At 54.7% G+C, this 16,148-nt stretch overlaps 5 protein-coding genes across 5 annotated transcripts; 1 reads left to right on the forward strand and 4 right to left on the reverse strand.

Annotated features, from left to right (window-relative positions):
* Positions 1-38: 38 nt before the first annotated feature.
* pan1 (actin cytoskeleton-regulatory complex protein PAN1) lies at positions 39-5,155 on the reverse strand. Its single transcript, XM_024817631.1, has 5 exons — positions 4,274-5,155; positions 4,148-4,211; positions 2,026-4,086; positions 1,431-1,967; positions 39-1,373 (listed from the first exon to the last, which is right to left on the reverse strand). Exons 1-5 carry the CDS (start codon positions 4,845-4,847, stop codon positions 185-187), a joined length of 4,425 nt encoding a protein of 1,474 aa, XP_024670702.1. The 5' UTR covers positions 4,848-5,155; the 3' UTR covers positions 39-184.
* Positions 5,156-5,321: 166 nt separating this feature from the next.
* Positions 5,322-7,328, reverse strand: BDW47DRAFT_108270 (DNA-directed RNA polymerase II core subunit RPB11). The gene is made up of 5 exons (XM_024813200.1): positions 7,177-7,328; positions 6,936-7,094; positions 6,280-6,338; positions 6,119-6,228; positions 5,322-6,054 (listed from the first exon to the last, which is right to left on the reverse strand). Exons 2-5 carry the CDS (start codon positions 6,950-6,952, stop codon positions 5,854-5,856), a joined length of 387 nt encoding a protein of 128 aa, XP_024670703.1. The 5' UTR covers positions 6,953-7,094; positions 7,177-7,328; the 3' UTR covers positions 5,322-5,853.
* A 510-nt stretch (positions 7,329-7,838) lies between these two features.
* BDW47DRAFT_132686 (nitronate monooxygenase) lies at positions 7,839-8,991 on the forward strand (the record flags this gene model as incomplete). Its single annotated transcript, XM_024817632.1, has 1 exon — positions 7,839-8,991. The coding sequence occupies exon 1, from the start codon at positions 7,915-7,917 to the stop codon at positions 8,989-8,991; it is 1,077 nt and encodes a 358-aa protein (XP_024670704.1). The 5' UTR covers positions 7,839-7,914.
* Positions 8,992-9,498: 507 nt separating this feature from the next.
* Positions 9,499-12,393, reverse strand: BDW47DRAFT_127065 (uncharacterized protein; the record flags this gene model as incomplete). The annotated part of the gene is made up of 2 exons (XM_024816663.1): positions 9,499-12,079; positions 12,152-12,393. 2 exons carry the CDS (start codon positions 12,391-12,393, stop codon positions 9,499-9,501), a joined length of 2,823 nt encoding a protein of 940 aa, XP_024670705.1.
* Positions 12,394-15,302: 2,909 nt separating this feature from the next.
* BDW47DRAFT_108274 (uncharacterized protein) lies at positions 15,303-16,121 on the reverse strand. Its single transcript, XM_024813201.1, has one exon. It carries the CDS (start codon positions 15,841-15,843, stop codon positions 15,415-15,417), a length of 429 nt encoding a protein of 142 aa, XP_024670706.1. The 5' UTR covers positions 15,844-16,121; the 3' UTR covers positions 15,303-15,414.
* Positions 16,122-16,148: the final 27 nt, after the last annotated feature.

Consider the following 16,148-nt stretch of genomic DNA (forward strand, 5'->3'; position numbering starts at 1 on the left):
ATAAGGCCCTATTAAGAGATGTATACATATATATATAGTATATTCCATACCGAACGTAGATTGAGATACTCAATGCAGTATGACTAAAGATAGAACGGATGGTGCTAATTAAGAAAAGAAATAGACCAGTAATGGTGGTGTTTGACTTGATTGCCATTCCTGTTGCGCTTGTGGGACAAGACCCTTACAGCACGCGGCCTGCTGAATTGCTGGAGCTCCTGTCGTTGGTTTGAGCCTTCCTGAGGCGGCTGCCTGCTTGGATCGATGCCAACAAGGCACCACGACCGCCGCCCGCCGCGGGTGCGGGTGCAGGCGCAGACGGGGGAGCCGGTGGGGGCGGTGCACCCGCCGGCGGAGCGGGAGGGGGCGGCGGAGGGGCAGCACCCGAGGGCGGAGCAGGAGGTGCCATAGGGGGCGGAGGAGGCGGCGGGGGAGCACCACCTGCACCTGGTGGGGGAGGTGGGGGCGGCGGGGGTGGCGGGGGAGCGCCGGCTGGGGCAGACGGGGATTCCTCAACTTCAATAGCCGGAGGCGGCGCCACAGGACTGCTCTCCTGTACCGGCGTAGGGGACTTCGAGGGGGACTTGTCGTCCATGGCGCTGAGCGGTCGTGGGGGCGCCATGGTTCCGAACAGGATGCTTGCAAGCTGCTTCGCGCTGCCGCCACCAGGCCGTTCATCCTCATCGTCGGAGGAATCGAAGTCGGAGCCGGCCGCGGACCAGTCATCGTCTTCTTCGGGGCGCGCGCGAGACTTGCGCTCCAGCGGGCCAGGGGCCGGGAACGAGGGGGCGGGCTTGACGTTCTCTTGCTGTTGGGCGAGACGGTGGAAAGGATTGGTGGACTCGGATTTCGGCGAAGTAACGGAAGTCGCGGGTTGATCAGCGGGGTGGCTGAGGTTCTTGAAGTAGGGGTTCTTGGACTCGGCGTCGGCCCCACCGCGGCTACCGGGCGGGGAGCTGACAGGAGTCTTCACGGCATCCGACTCAGGAGCGGGTGCAGGGGCCGGAGGAGGTGTGGGGGGAGACGCTGGCTGGGCATCGGTAGTCGAAGGCATCTGGCTCTGTGTCGGGGTGCTGTCCCGACGAGGGATGTCCGTGTCCCAATCTTCATCATCCGAAGAGCTTTCGCCATCCAAACCCTCCAGCTCCAACTGGAGTTGTCGTTCCCGCTCTTTGGCCATCTCGAGCTCGGCACGTTGAGCCGCCAGCCGAGAATCTTGGTCTCTGGCTGCGCGCTCGGCCTCTTCTTTACGGCGCTTCTCTTCCTGTTTCTTGATCTTGCCTTGCTTGACTTGCTCTTCGAGGGCCCGAAGGCGAGCCTCTTGGGCCTCCTTCTCCTTCTGAATTTCTTCTGCCCGGCGCTGGGCCTCGTCCCTGGGAGTATGGTAAGCAACGATGTCAACTAAATTCTGTTCAGTCATGGGATCATACTCGAGGCGCTTGGTTTCTTCCTCCTGGGCATGCTGCTCCTCTCGGATAGCCTGCTCACGAACATCATGATCACCCCTTGCCGGCTCTTCAGCCGCCTTTCTAGCGTCGGATTGGCCGGCACTGTCCCCGCGGACTTTGCGCGAAGGGGGTGCTGGGGGAGGCTTCTTCCCAACGGGCTTGACGGACGACGGGGCGGGGCGACCGCCCTTCTCCTCCGCCAAACGACGCTGCCTTTCTTGCTCCCGCTTAGAATCCTCTTCCTCGGCCTTCTTCACCCGCTCCTCGCGCTCCTTCTTCTCTCGCTCCTGGCGTTGCACCAGAGTCTCCGCGGAGTCGTTATTTGGCTTGAGCCCAGCCGCGGCCATACGCTCGGCAATGCGTCTCTGGGCACGCTCTCTCGCAGCTGCGACGCGGTCCTCATGAGTAGAGCCAGGCAAGGAGCCGGATGACCCGACGGACGGCGGAGGCGAGGGTCTCCGGGCCGGGGCGGACTCATCTCGAGGTTGTTGCCTCTGTGCAGAGGGCGACCCGGATGCGCTGGGCAAAGATGTCAGTCTGTTATCCAGACAGCATGCATTTTGATCAGGGAACTTACTCTTCCTTGCGGACATGCGCGGTCCGTGCATTGCGCTTCAAGTCATAGATGAAGTCACGAATGACATCCTCAACACCCAAAGCATCTTCCCATCGTCGCTTCTCGTGCTCACGCACAGAGCTTTCACCACCTTCCTTGAGGCTGTCCTCGAGACTCCGGGCAAACTCTTTCACGCTTTCCTCCACATCGCGTGTCATGGACTCGTTCTTCTCTCGATCAGCCTTGACATTGGTGTTCTCCGCTTCGAGTCGACGCGCCGCTGCTCCATCATCGTCCTGAGAAGCTGGAGCAGGCCGGCCGGCAAGCTCAGCGGCGCGCGCTTGCATGCGGGCACGAGCGCGAGCCTTGATACGGTCGGCTTCCGTGACCGTACCACCGGGGCCGGTCCCCACGATGTTGGATGCGCTGTTCGGGTGCGCCTTGGCATCCTTGAGGCGGAACAACTCAAGTTTGGCTTCAGCGATCTCGCGTTCGATGCGGCGGACATCCGAAGCAACCTGAGGGACCTGGTCCTCATGGGCCTGCAACTGACGGCGCAGGGCTCTCCGCTCGGCACCGTTATCCACGTTGCGGAAGGAGGCATTGGGGTGTGTATCGATGTCATCTTGCACGCGCCGAATACGGTCCAGGAGGCTCTCTGCCTCGCGGCGGTCGCGGCGATCCAAAGCCTCATCCTCCTCCACACGACTCTCATCCTGGAAATCGGTCGCATCAAGCATGATCTGAGTCTCGCGGATCTTCTTCTTCAGCTGCTGGACGGATAGTTCGTCCTCGGATGCCTGCGAAGAGGCGGGAGACGGTGTCCGGCCGTTATTACCAACGCGACGCCGGGCGCTAGACCGGTAGCCAGCAGCAGCGCCATCATTGTTTTTAAACAACGTAGCGTCTTTACGACCACCGCCCGGAGAAGCGGCACCACCGCGGAAGGAATGGTCCTTGAGATAGCTCACGCCAGTCTTCTGGGGCTGCAGGAATGCTCCGGACGCTTTGCGAGACTCGGCGTCCTGGGACAGCATGGACTTGATCGTGCCTATGGAGTCATTCAGGTTCCTCGTTGACGGGGGGACGAGCTCTGGCGGAAGTCGGCTCGGGACCGGGTAACCATTGAGGGTTCTGTAGATCAAGTGCATGGCCACGGCAAACTCATCCATGTTGAGTCGTCCTCTATTGTGGGGATCCGCGAGGGTCCAGATGCGCTCTAGATCCTTCTGGTTCAAGCCACTCTGGCCCATAATTTCGATGGCGGTCTCGCCACCAATGAAGCCCTTGTGGAAACCATCCCATGCACGGAAAAGGTCATCGTAGATCTTCTTCTCCTCCTTCGTGATGGCCCAGGGAATATGAGCGTTGCCGGAGAGGCCAGCTGTCGAAAATCCGCCCTCGCGACCCGGCTGCGGCATGAGCTGCTGCTTAAGAGCCTCGATGTTCGGCAGTCCTGTCGAGGGAGCATTGACAAACCCCCATTGACCGGGCACTCCTGTGGGTTGTGCAACCAACCCTCCCGTCTGGGCAGGGCTGAGGTTGGACCCAAAGCCAGTGGGCATGGGCGGAACCGGGGGACGCGGTCCACTATACCCAGTCGGCTGAGGATTGTTCATGAAGGCCGTCTGTTGTGGCTGTAGGAATGACGACTGCTGAGGCTGGCCAGGCATTCCCGTGGCTTGGGGGGCAAGGTTCACGCTCTGACCCGAAAACGAATTCTGACCGGGCTGGAAACCCGTCGGTTGCGGAGCGAAGCCAGTCGGCTGCGCCGTGAGCTGCGAGAGGAGGTGCGAGTTGGTTGGCTGCTGGGGCTGGGGTTGCTGGGGCGCCGGGGGAGCAGCCTGGTTCTGCAGCAGCGGCGGGTCGAAACTCGGGACATTTGTTCTCGCGGTCGACTGTGGTGCTGTGTCAGGAACCTGGGTCGCGATAATGTCAACCATGCTGGACACCTCGTTCCTTATCGTCTCCGGGAGGGCATCCGGTAGGCTTCTACCGGTAATTCGAAGGTTGCACAGATACATGGCCAAGGCGAACTCCGGGAAAAACAACTGCCCGCACTTGGTGGAATCACACAAGATCCTATTGCAGTCAGCAACACTCATCTCCTAACCCTGCGACTCTGTCTTCTTCGCATGCTTACCAGATTTTGGACAGATCACTTCCGCTCAGTCTAGACCGCATAAGAAGCTCCTTGGCCTTGTCCCCTGTTGACGGACTGTCAGAACCTCTATCCAACATGACACCGAGGGTTTGGAATCCTACTGACCAGTCATGGTCTGACTATCTCCCACCGCAGACTTGAACAGCTGCTCGAACTTGGCCTGGTCCTGGGCCGTGATAAACGAGAGACGGATGTTGGGGACCTTATTACCCGTCGGTTTCGGAGGCGGGGGAGGGGCAACACCACTGCCATCGGTGAACGAGTTGGCGATCTCCGACGACGTCTGGGGCATGGACCGAATGGGAAGACCGGTGTTCTGAGGAGGGACCTGTAGCTGCGGGGGAGTGTTCTGAGGAGGGTATCCGGTGAACTGAGGCTGTTGCACAGGAGGAGACTGGAAGCCTGTCGGTTGCGGTGCCTGGAAGCTTGTAAACTGGGGTTGAAGCTGCCCACCGGGGAAGCCCGTTGACTGAGGCTGTAGCTGAGGGCCTCCATATCCGGTCATCTGCGGCCCGTAGCCGGTGGGCTGGGGAGCAAACCCAGGTTGGGGCTGCTGTTGGGGCTGCTGTTGAGCACCGGGAGGGAATTGGGTGTACTGGGGCTGCTGCGCAAACGGAGGCTGCTGCCCCGGGCGGCCGCTGTTGGCGCCGCCCAGGTAGGAATTCGAGGACGAGTACATTACGCCACGCAGCGTCGCATGGGCGAGCAAGGGGCGTAGATGTAAGACAAAAGGGATAGATCAAAAATGAGAGTATGTAGGTTCAAACCAAATCAAAGGGGACGGGACCAAAGGATCGGCAAAAGGAGGGAGAAGCTATCACCGGGAGTCCGGTCTAGTAGTAGTATCTGGAGGGGGATTGGGAGGGGAAGGAGACGAAGGAGCAGCAACAGGAGATAACAACGAATGAACAAAAGGTCAGACAATAACCGGGAAAAGGCTATCTAGGAAGATACCATCCGGTGTTTCCTGAAAAGCCTGCGTCGTCCTTTCAATGATGTCGTAAGTCCAGAGAAGGTGAACGGTGTCCAACGGATCAGGGGGACGAGAGGAGAGTCCCCGTTTCACGTGGTGTTGAGTCAGCGCTGACTAACCGGTCCACTTTTATTACTCCACTATAACTACGGGGCAACGACGCAAGATTAGATGACGTTGTATGATGGATGGTAATCTCATTTCTCATATGTCCTTCGAATGGCAGGATCTCAGGTGCCACCGGTCCTAACTGATTAGCCATACATTCACAGAATGTCCACCGGCGCAGGTGTCAAGACTTGATGCCGAGACTACCCGCCACAGCCTCAGAAAATGCGCAATGCGGAGGAATCCAGGAAAGGATAGGAAATTAAGAGCAGAAAAGAAACGCCTCCAGCCCTCACGATGGTCACCTCCGCTGAGAGTGTGACAATGACAACCACAACGCCCATTCCTTTCAGACACGCAAAGCACAATTTTAGATCCGTAGATACCACTGCAGCTCCAGTAAAACACATCTCATCACGATGATGGGCCCGCCATCCTCTCTCCAATCCATATCAACAGAATTATCCGTCGCTCTGGTTCGGTGAGTTCCGTCGAGATTGTGCAAACAAAGCCGATGTGGTTTCAGAAGGTCAGATTGCATCAGGAAAAGATACCACACGAGACCAGCTGCGCAGGGTCAACGTGGCTGCCACTCGAGGCGGATCTAAACTCCGTCGGCATTGCCACCCTGCTGCTGGTTGGCGCCCACCATCTTGCGCAACTCATACTCTTTGGTGAATTCGCGGGAGAGAATTCCCAGATCTCTGACAAGCTCATGGCAGGCAGCGATGACAGCATCCTTGGGGGTGATTTCGCCGTCGGTCTGGACGCGAAGGATGAACTTGGGAACCAGAGGGTGAGGAACCTAGCATGCACTTGTTAGCCTGGTATACGGCGGTATAAAAGCAGAAGAGATTCTCATAGCGTACCTTGTAGGCAGCGAAAAGAACATGGGAGCTCTGGAGAAGACGGGAGCGGATCATGTTGCCAAGAGTGTGGTCTTCCTTGTTGAAGGTGAAGATAGAAGTGTTGGGAATACCTATTGAACCTGGTCAGAATATAAAGGTGAGGTAGAAGATGGCATACATACGGGTATCAACTTCCATATCAACCTTGTTCTCGCCATTGCCGAGCACAAAGGACTCGTATCTATCCAGTATTCCATTAGCAATCACGTCTTGCGGCTATTTGTTACAAGAGAAGACACAACAGGATTCATGATGACAAAAACACAAGCTGGCTCGGTGAGGAAGGGTAAAATGAGCAGACCTAGGCTGCTGGTCGTGAGAGACGTTGACTGTAGTCTGGCATCCTCTGCGGGAACCACCAGTACGAGCATAGGCCATATCGGTGGGCATGATGAACTCTTTGCCAGAGTCCTTGCCAGACTCTTTTCCAGAATCCATGATGATAGTGGTGGATGAAGCAAGCAACAGGATGACGAGATGCAGGATGAGGATGGACTGGGGATAATCAAGAGATGTGGACTGGGGATGATCAAGAAACGTGGGTAGACGCAGATGGAAAGAAGGGTAACAGAAAAGACAGCAAGAAGAGTAAACAGAGAACATGATGTTTCCAAGAGAGAAGAGCGCCGACTAATCACCCCAGTGCTGGAAGAAACTCCCAGCATCTCCCAACACCACCAGGGAGACCGTGACGGGCCTTCCATAACAGGAAGCAAGACACCGTTCGCCTGGCATTCAAAGAAAGAAGATAAACGCAGAAAATAACATAACACCTTACCTATCAGGGGCGTTCATCTTGATTCCAAGTAGATCTTATGATCTCCAATCTTTATCAAAAACAGAATCTCACTTCTCTTTGAAACCAAGCACACAAGGCCCACGTAACAAATAACAACCAACAAGTGGCCACTAGGTCAAAGATGAAGATGACCCGATGCTATCCAACATAAATTAGTATACTTTTCACGCTGCAGGCCACTCCGCCCATCAACCAAGGCCGGATATCATCGAGTCCTTACATTTCAATATCAGAGTTAACCAAAATCAAAGGATTACCCAATGGAAGGACAGCGCAGTCAATGATACCGATAAATTCTGCTATTCCAGAGATCCAAAGCAGATGGTAATGATACGTGGGAATAAGGAGGTGGACTCGAGAAGTAGATCTCGAGCGAGATGGTTGGTTCGTCACTGTTAAATCAGCGATGATGATCTTTCCGCTGTGGTCCCGTGACTTCAGCACGTGATCTATACAACCTGATAATAGTATATCATGAATAAACTGAACGACAGTGAATACAATAACTGAGATGGGTAATTTTAGATTTTAATATCACTCTTGTTGATTATCTATCACAGCTGGTATCATCACGGAATAGTCAGGTTTCTATCGTGAGATTGGTGATATATATCCATACATCCTCACGTACTAGATCAGGCCCACTTTATATTCCTATCATTTTCGATATCTAATACCAAGAAAACATAGTAATTATTCTATATAGTATCCTAGCTAATGAGCATAGCTACAAGCGATCCAGTCAAGATCCACACCATGATCGATAGTGATTCACTGATCATTATACATCACTAACCACCACTCCAAAGTTCAAACCTCGGTAATAAGCAATCCAAATGATGTCAACAACATCATCAACACCAACAACAACCCCCACATCAACTCACCCCCCCTCACAAACACAATCAACCCAATCCCCCCCAAAAACAAAACCAACACAAAGACGACCACCACAACCATGTCCTCCAACCCCACCCTCCAAACAACCTACCCCTGGGTAACCACCCCCCTCATAGCCAGCGCCCCCATGCTCAACATCTCGCTCCCCGCCCTCGCCATATCCGTCTCCACAGCCGGCGGCCTCGGCTTCCTAGCAGCCGGCTTCGACGTCTCCAACCTCGAACAAAAACTCTCCGACGCCGCCAACCTAGCCGCACAACCCACCTCCCCGCTAAACAAGCACTACGCGGACACCGGCATCCTCCCCATCGGCGTCGGCTTCATAAACTGGGGCGCGGACCTCACGCAGTCGATAGCCGCCGTGGAAAAGTACAAGCCCTGCGCGGTGTGGCTCTTCGCGCCAGAGGACCAGCCCGCGGGACTGATACCGTGGGTTGAGCGCGTGCGGGCCGCAACGGACGGTCAGACGCAGATCTGGGTGCAGGTTGGTGCGGTCTGTGAGGCTGTGGCTGTGGCGGAGACGCTGCGGCCTGATGTGCTGGTCGTGCAGGGGGCCGACGCGGGGGGCCACGGGTTGGCGCGGTCGGCGTCTGTGGTGACGCTTGTTCCGGAGGTTGTGGATGCGCTTGACGCGCGGGGGTTGGGGACGGTGCCTGTGTTGGCGGCGGGTGGGGTCGTGGATGGCAGAGGGGTGGCGGCGGCGCTGGCGTTGGGGGCGTGCGGGGCGGTGATGGGGACGAGGTTTCTTGCTTCTGAGGAGGCGAATGTTGCGCGTGGGTATCGGGATGAGATATTGCGGGCTGAGGATGGGGGCGTCAGTACTGTTCGGTCTACGGTGTATGATGGGGTGAGGGGTATTCATGGCTGGCCGCAGCGGTATGATGGGCGGGGGGTCATCAATCGGAGCTATGTTGATGCTGTGGAAGGGGGTATGAGTGCTGTGGAGAATCAGCGTTTGTATGTGTCGGAGTTGGAGAAGGGGGATGCGGGATGGGGCCCTGATGGGAGGTTGACGACGTATGCGGGCACTGGGGTAGGGCTCGTCAGGGAAGCGCTACCTGCTGGGGAGGTTGTGAGGAGTGTTCGACTGGGGGCGATTGATATTGTGAAGAGGATCGCAACGGCCGGAAATTAATGCTATATAAGTCGATACCTAAGTTGATACGCTGATAGAATTAATACCGCTCAATCGAATACATTCATCTGGCTGATGCCAGCCCTTCATTATGTCCATATCTGAATGGAGCTCATACTGAGATACAATCGCTCAAAGGTTTAAGTACAAATGGATGCTCAAAAGGAGAGGAAAAAGACAAATCTTGCAGGTCTGTCCGAACGCCAGCCATGAATAACGCCATTCCAAAAGAAAAGAAGAAAATTACAACAATAATCATAATGCAAATTGAATTTGACGTTTGGATCCGTCAGTGAACCGCTCGAAGAGAAACCTTGATCCAAAAAGAGAAAACGAAACATAATGGACAGGAACAGCAAGAAAAAAAAAAAAAAAAAGCAAGAGTTAATAGTCATCATATTGCTTTTCGTCGGAATTTTATAGTCGAGACGGAATTAAGGGTATGGCTCGGAGTATGAAGCGGACCCATGACTCTCCGAAGAGTCAAAATCGTTAGAGACATCGCTGTTAATGTACCGCATTCAACAGGTCACCGAAACCGTTTGTTTCCTTCTTCAGCTTCCAGTTGTTGCGCTTCTTTTCTCGTTTCTTCATCATATCAGCCCAACCTTCGTCTTCATCTTCATCTTCATCCTGTCGGACCCGGTTCCCTTGCACGCTGGCCGCGGACCGACTGCCACTGGAGATGGGCCGCTGGGCCAAGCGCGATGCTGCAGGCGAGGCAACCGAGAGCAAAGACTTTTGGTTTTCATCATTCCACTGTCGAGGCAAAGAAGCTTCGGCCGAAGTCGCAGCTTCTGCTTGCATGGTCGACACTGGTCGATATCGAGGCGCGAGTCCCACGTTGCTACGCTCCGATGGTGCAATGGACGGCGCATAACCTTGGCCGGCCGGGGTGTGTGGCCGATGGGCCATAGGGTTGTACGGCATGGGGGCGCTGTTCAGCCGGGAAGAGACGTTCGGGTCGAGCATACTCAGGGTCCTTTGGTTGGTGGGGTACCCGGGGGAGGCATCGTGAAAAGGACCGGGTGAGGGCATCGGCGGTAGCTGCATGGCGGGATTGAACCCTGGCGGAACTGGGAGGCCTCCTGAAGACATCGGGGGCTGAGCAGAGCCTTGACCACCTTGCATCTGAATCATTTGCTGCATCCACTGCATTTGCATCTGCATCATACTGGACATCTGTTGAGACAGTTCGATCTGTGCCTGTTCGGAAGCGGAGATTCCGGACTGGGGACCGGCTAAGTTTGGCGGAGTCATGTTCATCATTGTGTAGGGTCGAGGGACGCCACTGGGATGGGCCGATGCGGCTGGCATACCAGCTTGATATTCGTGCATAGCCTGCATGTTAGGACTCCCTCGTCGCATCGCCCGCGCTCGTTCTTCCGTGGCGATGACACCCACAAGACCCCCGGGAGGTAAACCGGGGGGAGGACCCACAGTAGCTGTGGGTCCCCCATGGACCGAGGCACCTCCCCCAAATGCCAGGGACTCGCGGTTGGGGGGGTTCACCAGACCGGCTCCGTAGTAGGGGTCCCGCGGCAAGTTCCTCGCAAAGACCGGCAAGCTGAAGCGGTTGGAGAAATCCTGTTCCACACCCGATCCCGGGGACGAGACATAAGGTTGGTGGTGGTACGACGCCCGCATATTGGGGATGGAGTTCGAGGGGGCGAGGCGGCTGGGCGGACGGTTCCTATTCGGAAACCCATGCGCCGCCAAGATTCCCAAAGGGATCTCTTCATCCTCATCGCCTTCGCTGCTCTTCCCGCTCGCTGATTTACTCCCGGGATTCAAGGTCGGCGTGGCCAGATTCGGGGCGCTATTGCTGGCGCGGTCCAGTTCGGGCCGCAGCGGTGGAGCGGCCAATTGCTGGCCAGTGACTTTCATCATCTGCTGTCTGTACACAGACAGATGCGCTTCCTGTCGCCGTCGCTGTCTCTCTACCTCACGGCCCTTTTCCACCTCGTCCTCCTCATCCAATTCGCTGTCCTCGGAGTTCTCACTCTTGGACGCATCGCTATTGGACCGTTTAAGCTCTTTTTGCTGGCGGTAATGCTCGAACTGAGACGGGGTCATGACTTTCGTCGACGAAGATCCGGGTGGCTTAGTCTTTTCGTACTGTGCAGCCAATCGTGCATTCGCTGCGATAGAATGGTCCGGATAGCTTTCCGCCACTCCGAAAGAATTTTGTGCTCCACCAGATTGCGCTGCGCGGGGCTCGACGTGATCCACGGCGGCCGCGCGATCATTGCTGAACAGAGGCGTGTCGTTTTCGTGGTCCGAACCGTCATGGTCGAAAGTCAATGGGACCTCGGAGTTTCTCCTGTTGTAGAGAGAGTGCATGATCAACTTTGCGTCGTCATCTTCCATGTCCTCGTCGTCTCGCTTGCTGGAGAACATAACACTCCTCCTTAACCCTTGATCCACCGCCCCCTGGGGCTTGTCGAGAGCCCGATGAGACGTCGTGGAAGGCATGGCAGTAGCCAACGGGAGAGATTTGCGTCTCTCCCCATACGAGGGGGACTGGGTGAAACCGGGTCGATCTGCGGAGGAAACATCATGGGGGGAGTAGGAAGTTGCTAGGAGGCCCTCTTCTGAATGCTTGCTGTCCCATGAATAGGGGGAAGGCTCGACCTCCTTCGAACGACTGGTATCGATGGGTGTTGGGCGCGGGCTTCTGTTGTCTTTCCGAGGACCGGGTGCCGGATTGGCCGACCCCTCGGTCAAGGCGACTCGAGACGACGATTCCCGCGACTTATCCCGCTTGCTAAAATCGATGTTAAAATCATCCCCCATCGGGCCGATCTGCAAATCCGTCTCCATTAGTCTAGGAGGCGTCGCGGTGCTTGACGTGCTGTTTGTCATTGCCCTATGTCTCGAGGGTGCCGGGGTCAATGGCTGTGGTGGCGCCGATGCCTTGGAGAATCTCCCACCAAAAGAGAATGTCCGACCAGCGGCGCGTAATGCACCCGACAATGGAGGGATCGGGATATCGTACAAGCTTCGTGAGTGCGGCGAATCAGCCGTTGGTCCGTCCGTGGAGCGACGAGTCGATGAGTTAAACCGAGAGCCTTCGTGTACAGCGCCGCTACAACCGAATCTGTTAGCCGTTCTGACTGGCACGAGCATAATGCCGGCGGGGGGAGGGGGAAGCGCATACGAATTCTTGGGGTGCAGGTGATGCTGTCCTGCAAAGATGTTCTCCTGATCCTCTGTCGGCGTGCGTAACAGTTGGCCGTCGCTCATCCGTTTCGAGAGAGCATTTCCGTCACTGAACGATTTCCTGTCTGCCGAAGGACGTTCAATAACTCGGAAGGACGAATGCTGTGGAGCATCGCCTTCATCTAAAACATTTCCAGCCGATTTTCGCCGGGCAAAGCCTTTGGGAAGCTTGATTGGCATGGATGCTGAGTTTGATCGAAGGCCACGACCACAAGCGTCGGGGTTGAGATCGAAGGAGACGGGCGATGTCTTCCAGGTTTCTGTGTGGCCTTGGAGAACAGCAAGACAATCTCAGTAGCACGGGCTATTCCCCATAAATACGTGGAGAGGACCCGTCGCTTTTGGCGATTCGGCACCTTTGTGCACTGACCAGCCTCCGATTCCGACGACGCCTTCGTACGGCAGATATCGTGTATGGGGTGGGGAGGGGGTTTTTTTTTTTGCGAAAATGTGGAATGTTGAATCACGATTCAGGTTGTTTTGATTTTTCGAAACCGGGGAGGGGGGAGAATCAATCACAAGGTCCGCGGGAAATTCCAAGCGGGCACACAGTGTGATTGCCGAGTCGCAGGGATCTAGAATAGGGGGGGCGGAATTTGGACACGGCGCTCACATGTCCTGAGACGGGCTCAGGAATGGTGGTGGTGGTGGTGGTGGTGTGGTATTAATTAAGAAGGAGAGAGGGGTCGCAGAGGGGAGTGTCGCAGAGGGGAGTGGCCGAGGGGAATGGCAGAGGGGGAGACTGGGTCTGCTATATACGTGGTGGATCTGGTTCGTTTGACAAGTGTTGAGTATGATCGCAGGACCAGGAAGAGAGCCGACTCGACGGGTGGAATTGAGAGCAGGCCTAGAACAAAGAGCAGGAGGTAGTGAGGGAGGTGGGAGCAGTGGGAGGCAGTGTCAGGAAGAGAAAGAGCAGGGAGAGGGAGAAAGAAGTGCAGGTCAGTGGTGAGAAGTCAAGATCCAACAATGATGATGGAGATGATGGAGAGAAGCAGTGGCAAGGGGAGAGAGGATTATTTCTGACCCCATCCAATCGAGAAAGGAAACAAAAAGGGAAAGGCCAATGAGATAGACCGACCGGGGGCATGAATGGTCTGACCCCCGATGGCTTTGAAGATTTATTTATTGATGATACAGCGTGGTACGGCAGAGAGACACTTGTACAGACCAACAGAGTTTGGAATAATACTATAATAGACCTGGAGGGTGGAGCCCAATGCTAGTTTGGCATTCAACCGCCAAATTTAGTAAGGCTGTACTTTTTCCTCAGGAACTAAACAAACCAAAGGACTCTGGACTGATAGGTAAGCTAAGAATATATCGACCTGGCCAAAGTACCTTACCGGGAGATCCACCGTCCTGGCAGGTACATGATACATGTACATGGACTTTAAAAATAGGTTCTTAACCAGGGATATCATAAAGAAAGACAGGAAGACAGAAAGACAGAAAGAGAGAATCAACCAGGAAGAGAATGCCCGACCTCGATTCATACCTGAAACAACCAACACCAGATCCAATAATCTAGCTGAAATCCAAACGGCTGCAACTGTACGCCCGTACGGGAAGATACCATTTTAGATACTGACATTCACTAGTCCTAGGGAGTTGCGTCCAAACATACCGTACCGTACAGACTAACACGGCCCAGGTTGGCCTGGTCTTTTTTAATCCTCCGTATCAGGGACATCAGGATGACCTGTCAAAGCCACCTGTGACCAAGTGAAACATTCTCCATCTTCAGAGAATGATTCTTTGGGATCATCTTTGTATCCATCTTCCTCTGCAGATCTGGGAGGTTGAAACTGAAGATCGATCCTAGATCTACCTAGGGAAATCATCATACTGGATAGGGAGATCGTAGTGTCAATTTAATCCAGCCATGGTACCAAGGGGAAGCGACCTCCAACTACGGACAGGAACCACTGCATGAACTAACTAGCACCATGTAATATGTACAGTAGTACTACCGGTAAGTATTGTTTCAAGTTTACAACCCATTACCGCCCTTTCAACAGATTGATATATTGCCTGTGGCGCGTCTCAAAATAACCCAAGATCTGATCCCAGAAATTCATCAAGGTTTTGCACCATTCTCTGGTATTGATTTACCTATCTCCCAAATAGGTACAGTAAGTTTTGCCACCATGGAATTCTTCACTGGATCAGGGGCATTACTGAAATTCCGAATCTGAGACCGACCGCGGCCAGCCAGCCCTCACCACACCCAATCCCTCTGAGGCAGGCAGTCCTTACCGAGGTAGGTAAGGTAAGGTATCAACCCATTGTCACCATTCGGCGGTTTTTCACTCGGTCGGCGAGTAATTTATCCCCTCGTCCCTCCAGTTAGTTGAGCTGGACGAAGGACTGGTGGAGACGTTGACTCAAAAGTCTCAGCTGTCCCGGTGGGTTCGATCCACTGGCAGGTTCAACCCGGTCTCCCATACTATCCTTTCTAGTAAGGGACTACGAGCTGATAGTGGTCTATCGGGCTATTCCTGGAGGACCCTCCACCCCAGGTGAATCATTTTGTGGGTCGCTCGGATCTAGCCACATCCACTGGCGGCTGAATGTTATTATACTCCATTCGCATTTTTTTTTACAGGTTCGCGTATGTGGGAAAGAATGACCACTTGGCTACGAAAGATATCATGATGGTTTTGCGCTCCGTGAGAAATCTTTGAACTTTATATTGCGACAGCATATAGTGTACACTCTAAACTACTTTCCACCCTTCACCACCCGTTTCATCCAAATGTGCCGTGAGACAGTTGGTTCTATCGAACAACTAGAAGAAGCCAATAACACCACCCGTATTGCAGTTGACGATGGGCGCGCCGCGGACACCCTCCGCGACAGTGGTGCTGATGACCTTGAACAATGAGTGGACAGTATAGCGCTGCCAATGTCTAGAATGAATGGGTGGATGGCCAGACGGGCGCTTCAGCTCCTTGACATGTATCCCCTGCTTGATTGGATCGCCTTCCAGCAACATTGGAGGGGGCTCGGCTTTGAAAATAGCGTTCGTTCGTAAAAATTGGCCGAGGCAGCTGATACAAGGCGACCTAGGGCAACGCCGAGCTCTGGGCGTGTTTCGAAGACTTCCCCGATTTTGTCGCCGGTCGCGCGCGGGTGCTATACCTCGGCGGGTAGCTGGAAGTCGTGGTAAGCAACCGTCAATGCATCTATTGCGAATTTTCACCCCGGACGTTGTAGCGCAATTGACACCCTCGTTGGCGGATCCTGGGTGGGCCAGGTCACACTCTGATCTGCAGCCCGGTGTGAGCGGGGAGTCTCGCAGATAGTTAGAATCATCTGGAGGCAGAGTCTGATGGTTTCTCCATATGCGCGGTCGAATCCTTCATAGCTTTGTAGAACGGCTCTTCGCCATTGTGGTGGAGTGTTGTCCGACCTGCAACAACGCCTGGAAGGGACCTTGGCTCGCAAGTACGTCCACCCCCGCACCCCGATTTCAACAACCGTCCTATTCGGTGGATAGAGAATCGCCTGTACATCTGCGAGGTATTTCAAAATGGGAGTCGCCGTTCCCCACAAGATACATGGGCATACATCCCGGATGACAGTGAGAGGCACTGGCTGCGGTGGGCTTGTAGTATCCATCCACATGAACTATCCGGACTGCCCGAGGCTCCCCTGTCCAAAGTTTGTTCGAATCCACAACAATTCTTCATGCGTTGGGGATCGGAACTCGCGTCGCTGTTCATCCCATAGCGTTAACTGGACGGTACAGAGGAAGATGACAGAGGTTGACGGGCCAAGCAGAGAGGAGAGCGCTGGTCTTTACGGAGTGAATGAATGGCAGTGATGTGGGCAGGTCAGATGGACAGACTCTTGTGAGTCTACTGTAACTAGCCAGTAATCCTTGAAGTCCCTGTGTTATTTACTAGATTACTCTATACACTCCAAGCCAT

This window comes from Aspergillus candidus (genome assembly GCF_002847045.1).
Source record: "Aspergillus candidus strain CBS 102.13 unplaced genomic scaffold BDW47scaffold_33, whole genome shotgun sequence".
NCBI classification, from domain to species: domain Eukaryota; kingdom Fungi; phylum Ascomycota; class Eurotiomycetes; order Eurotiales; family Aspergillaceae; genus Aspergillus; species Aspergillus candidus.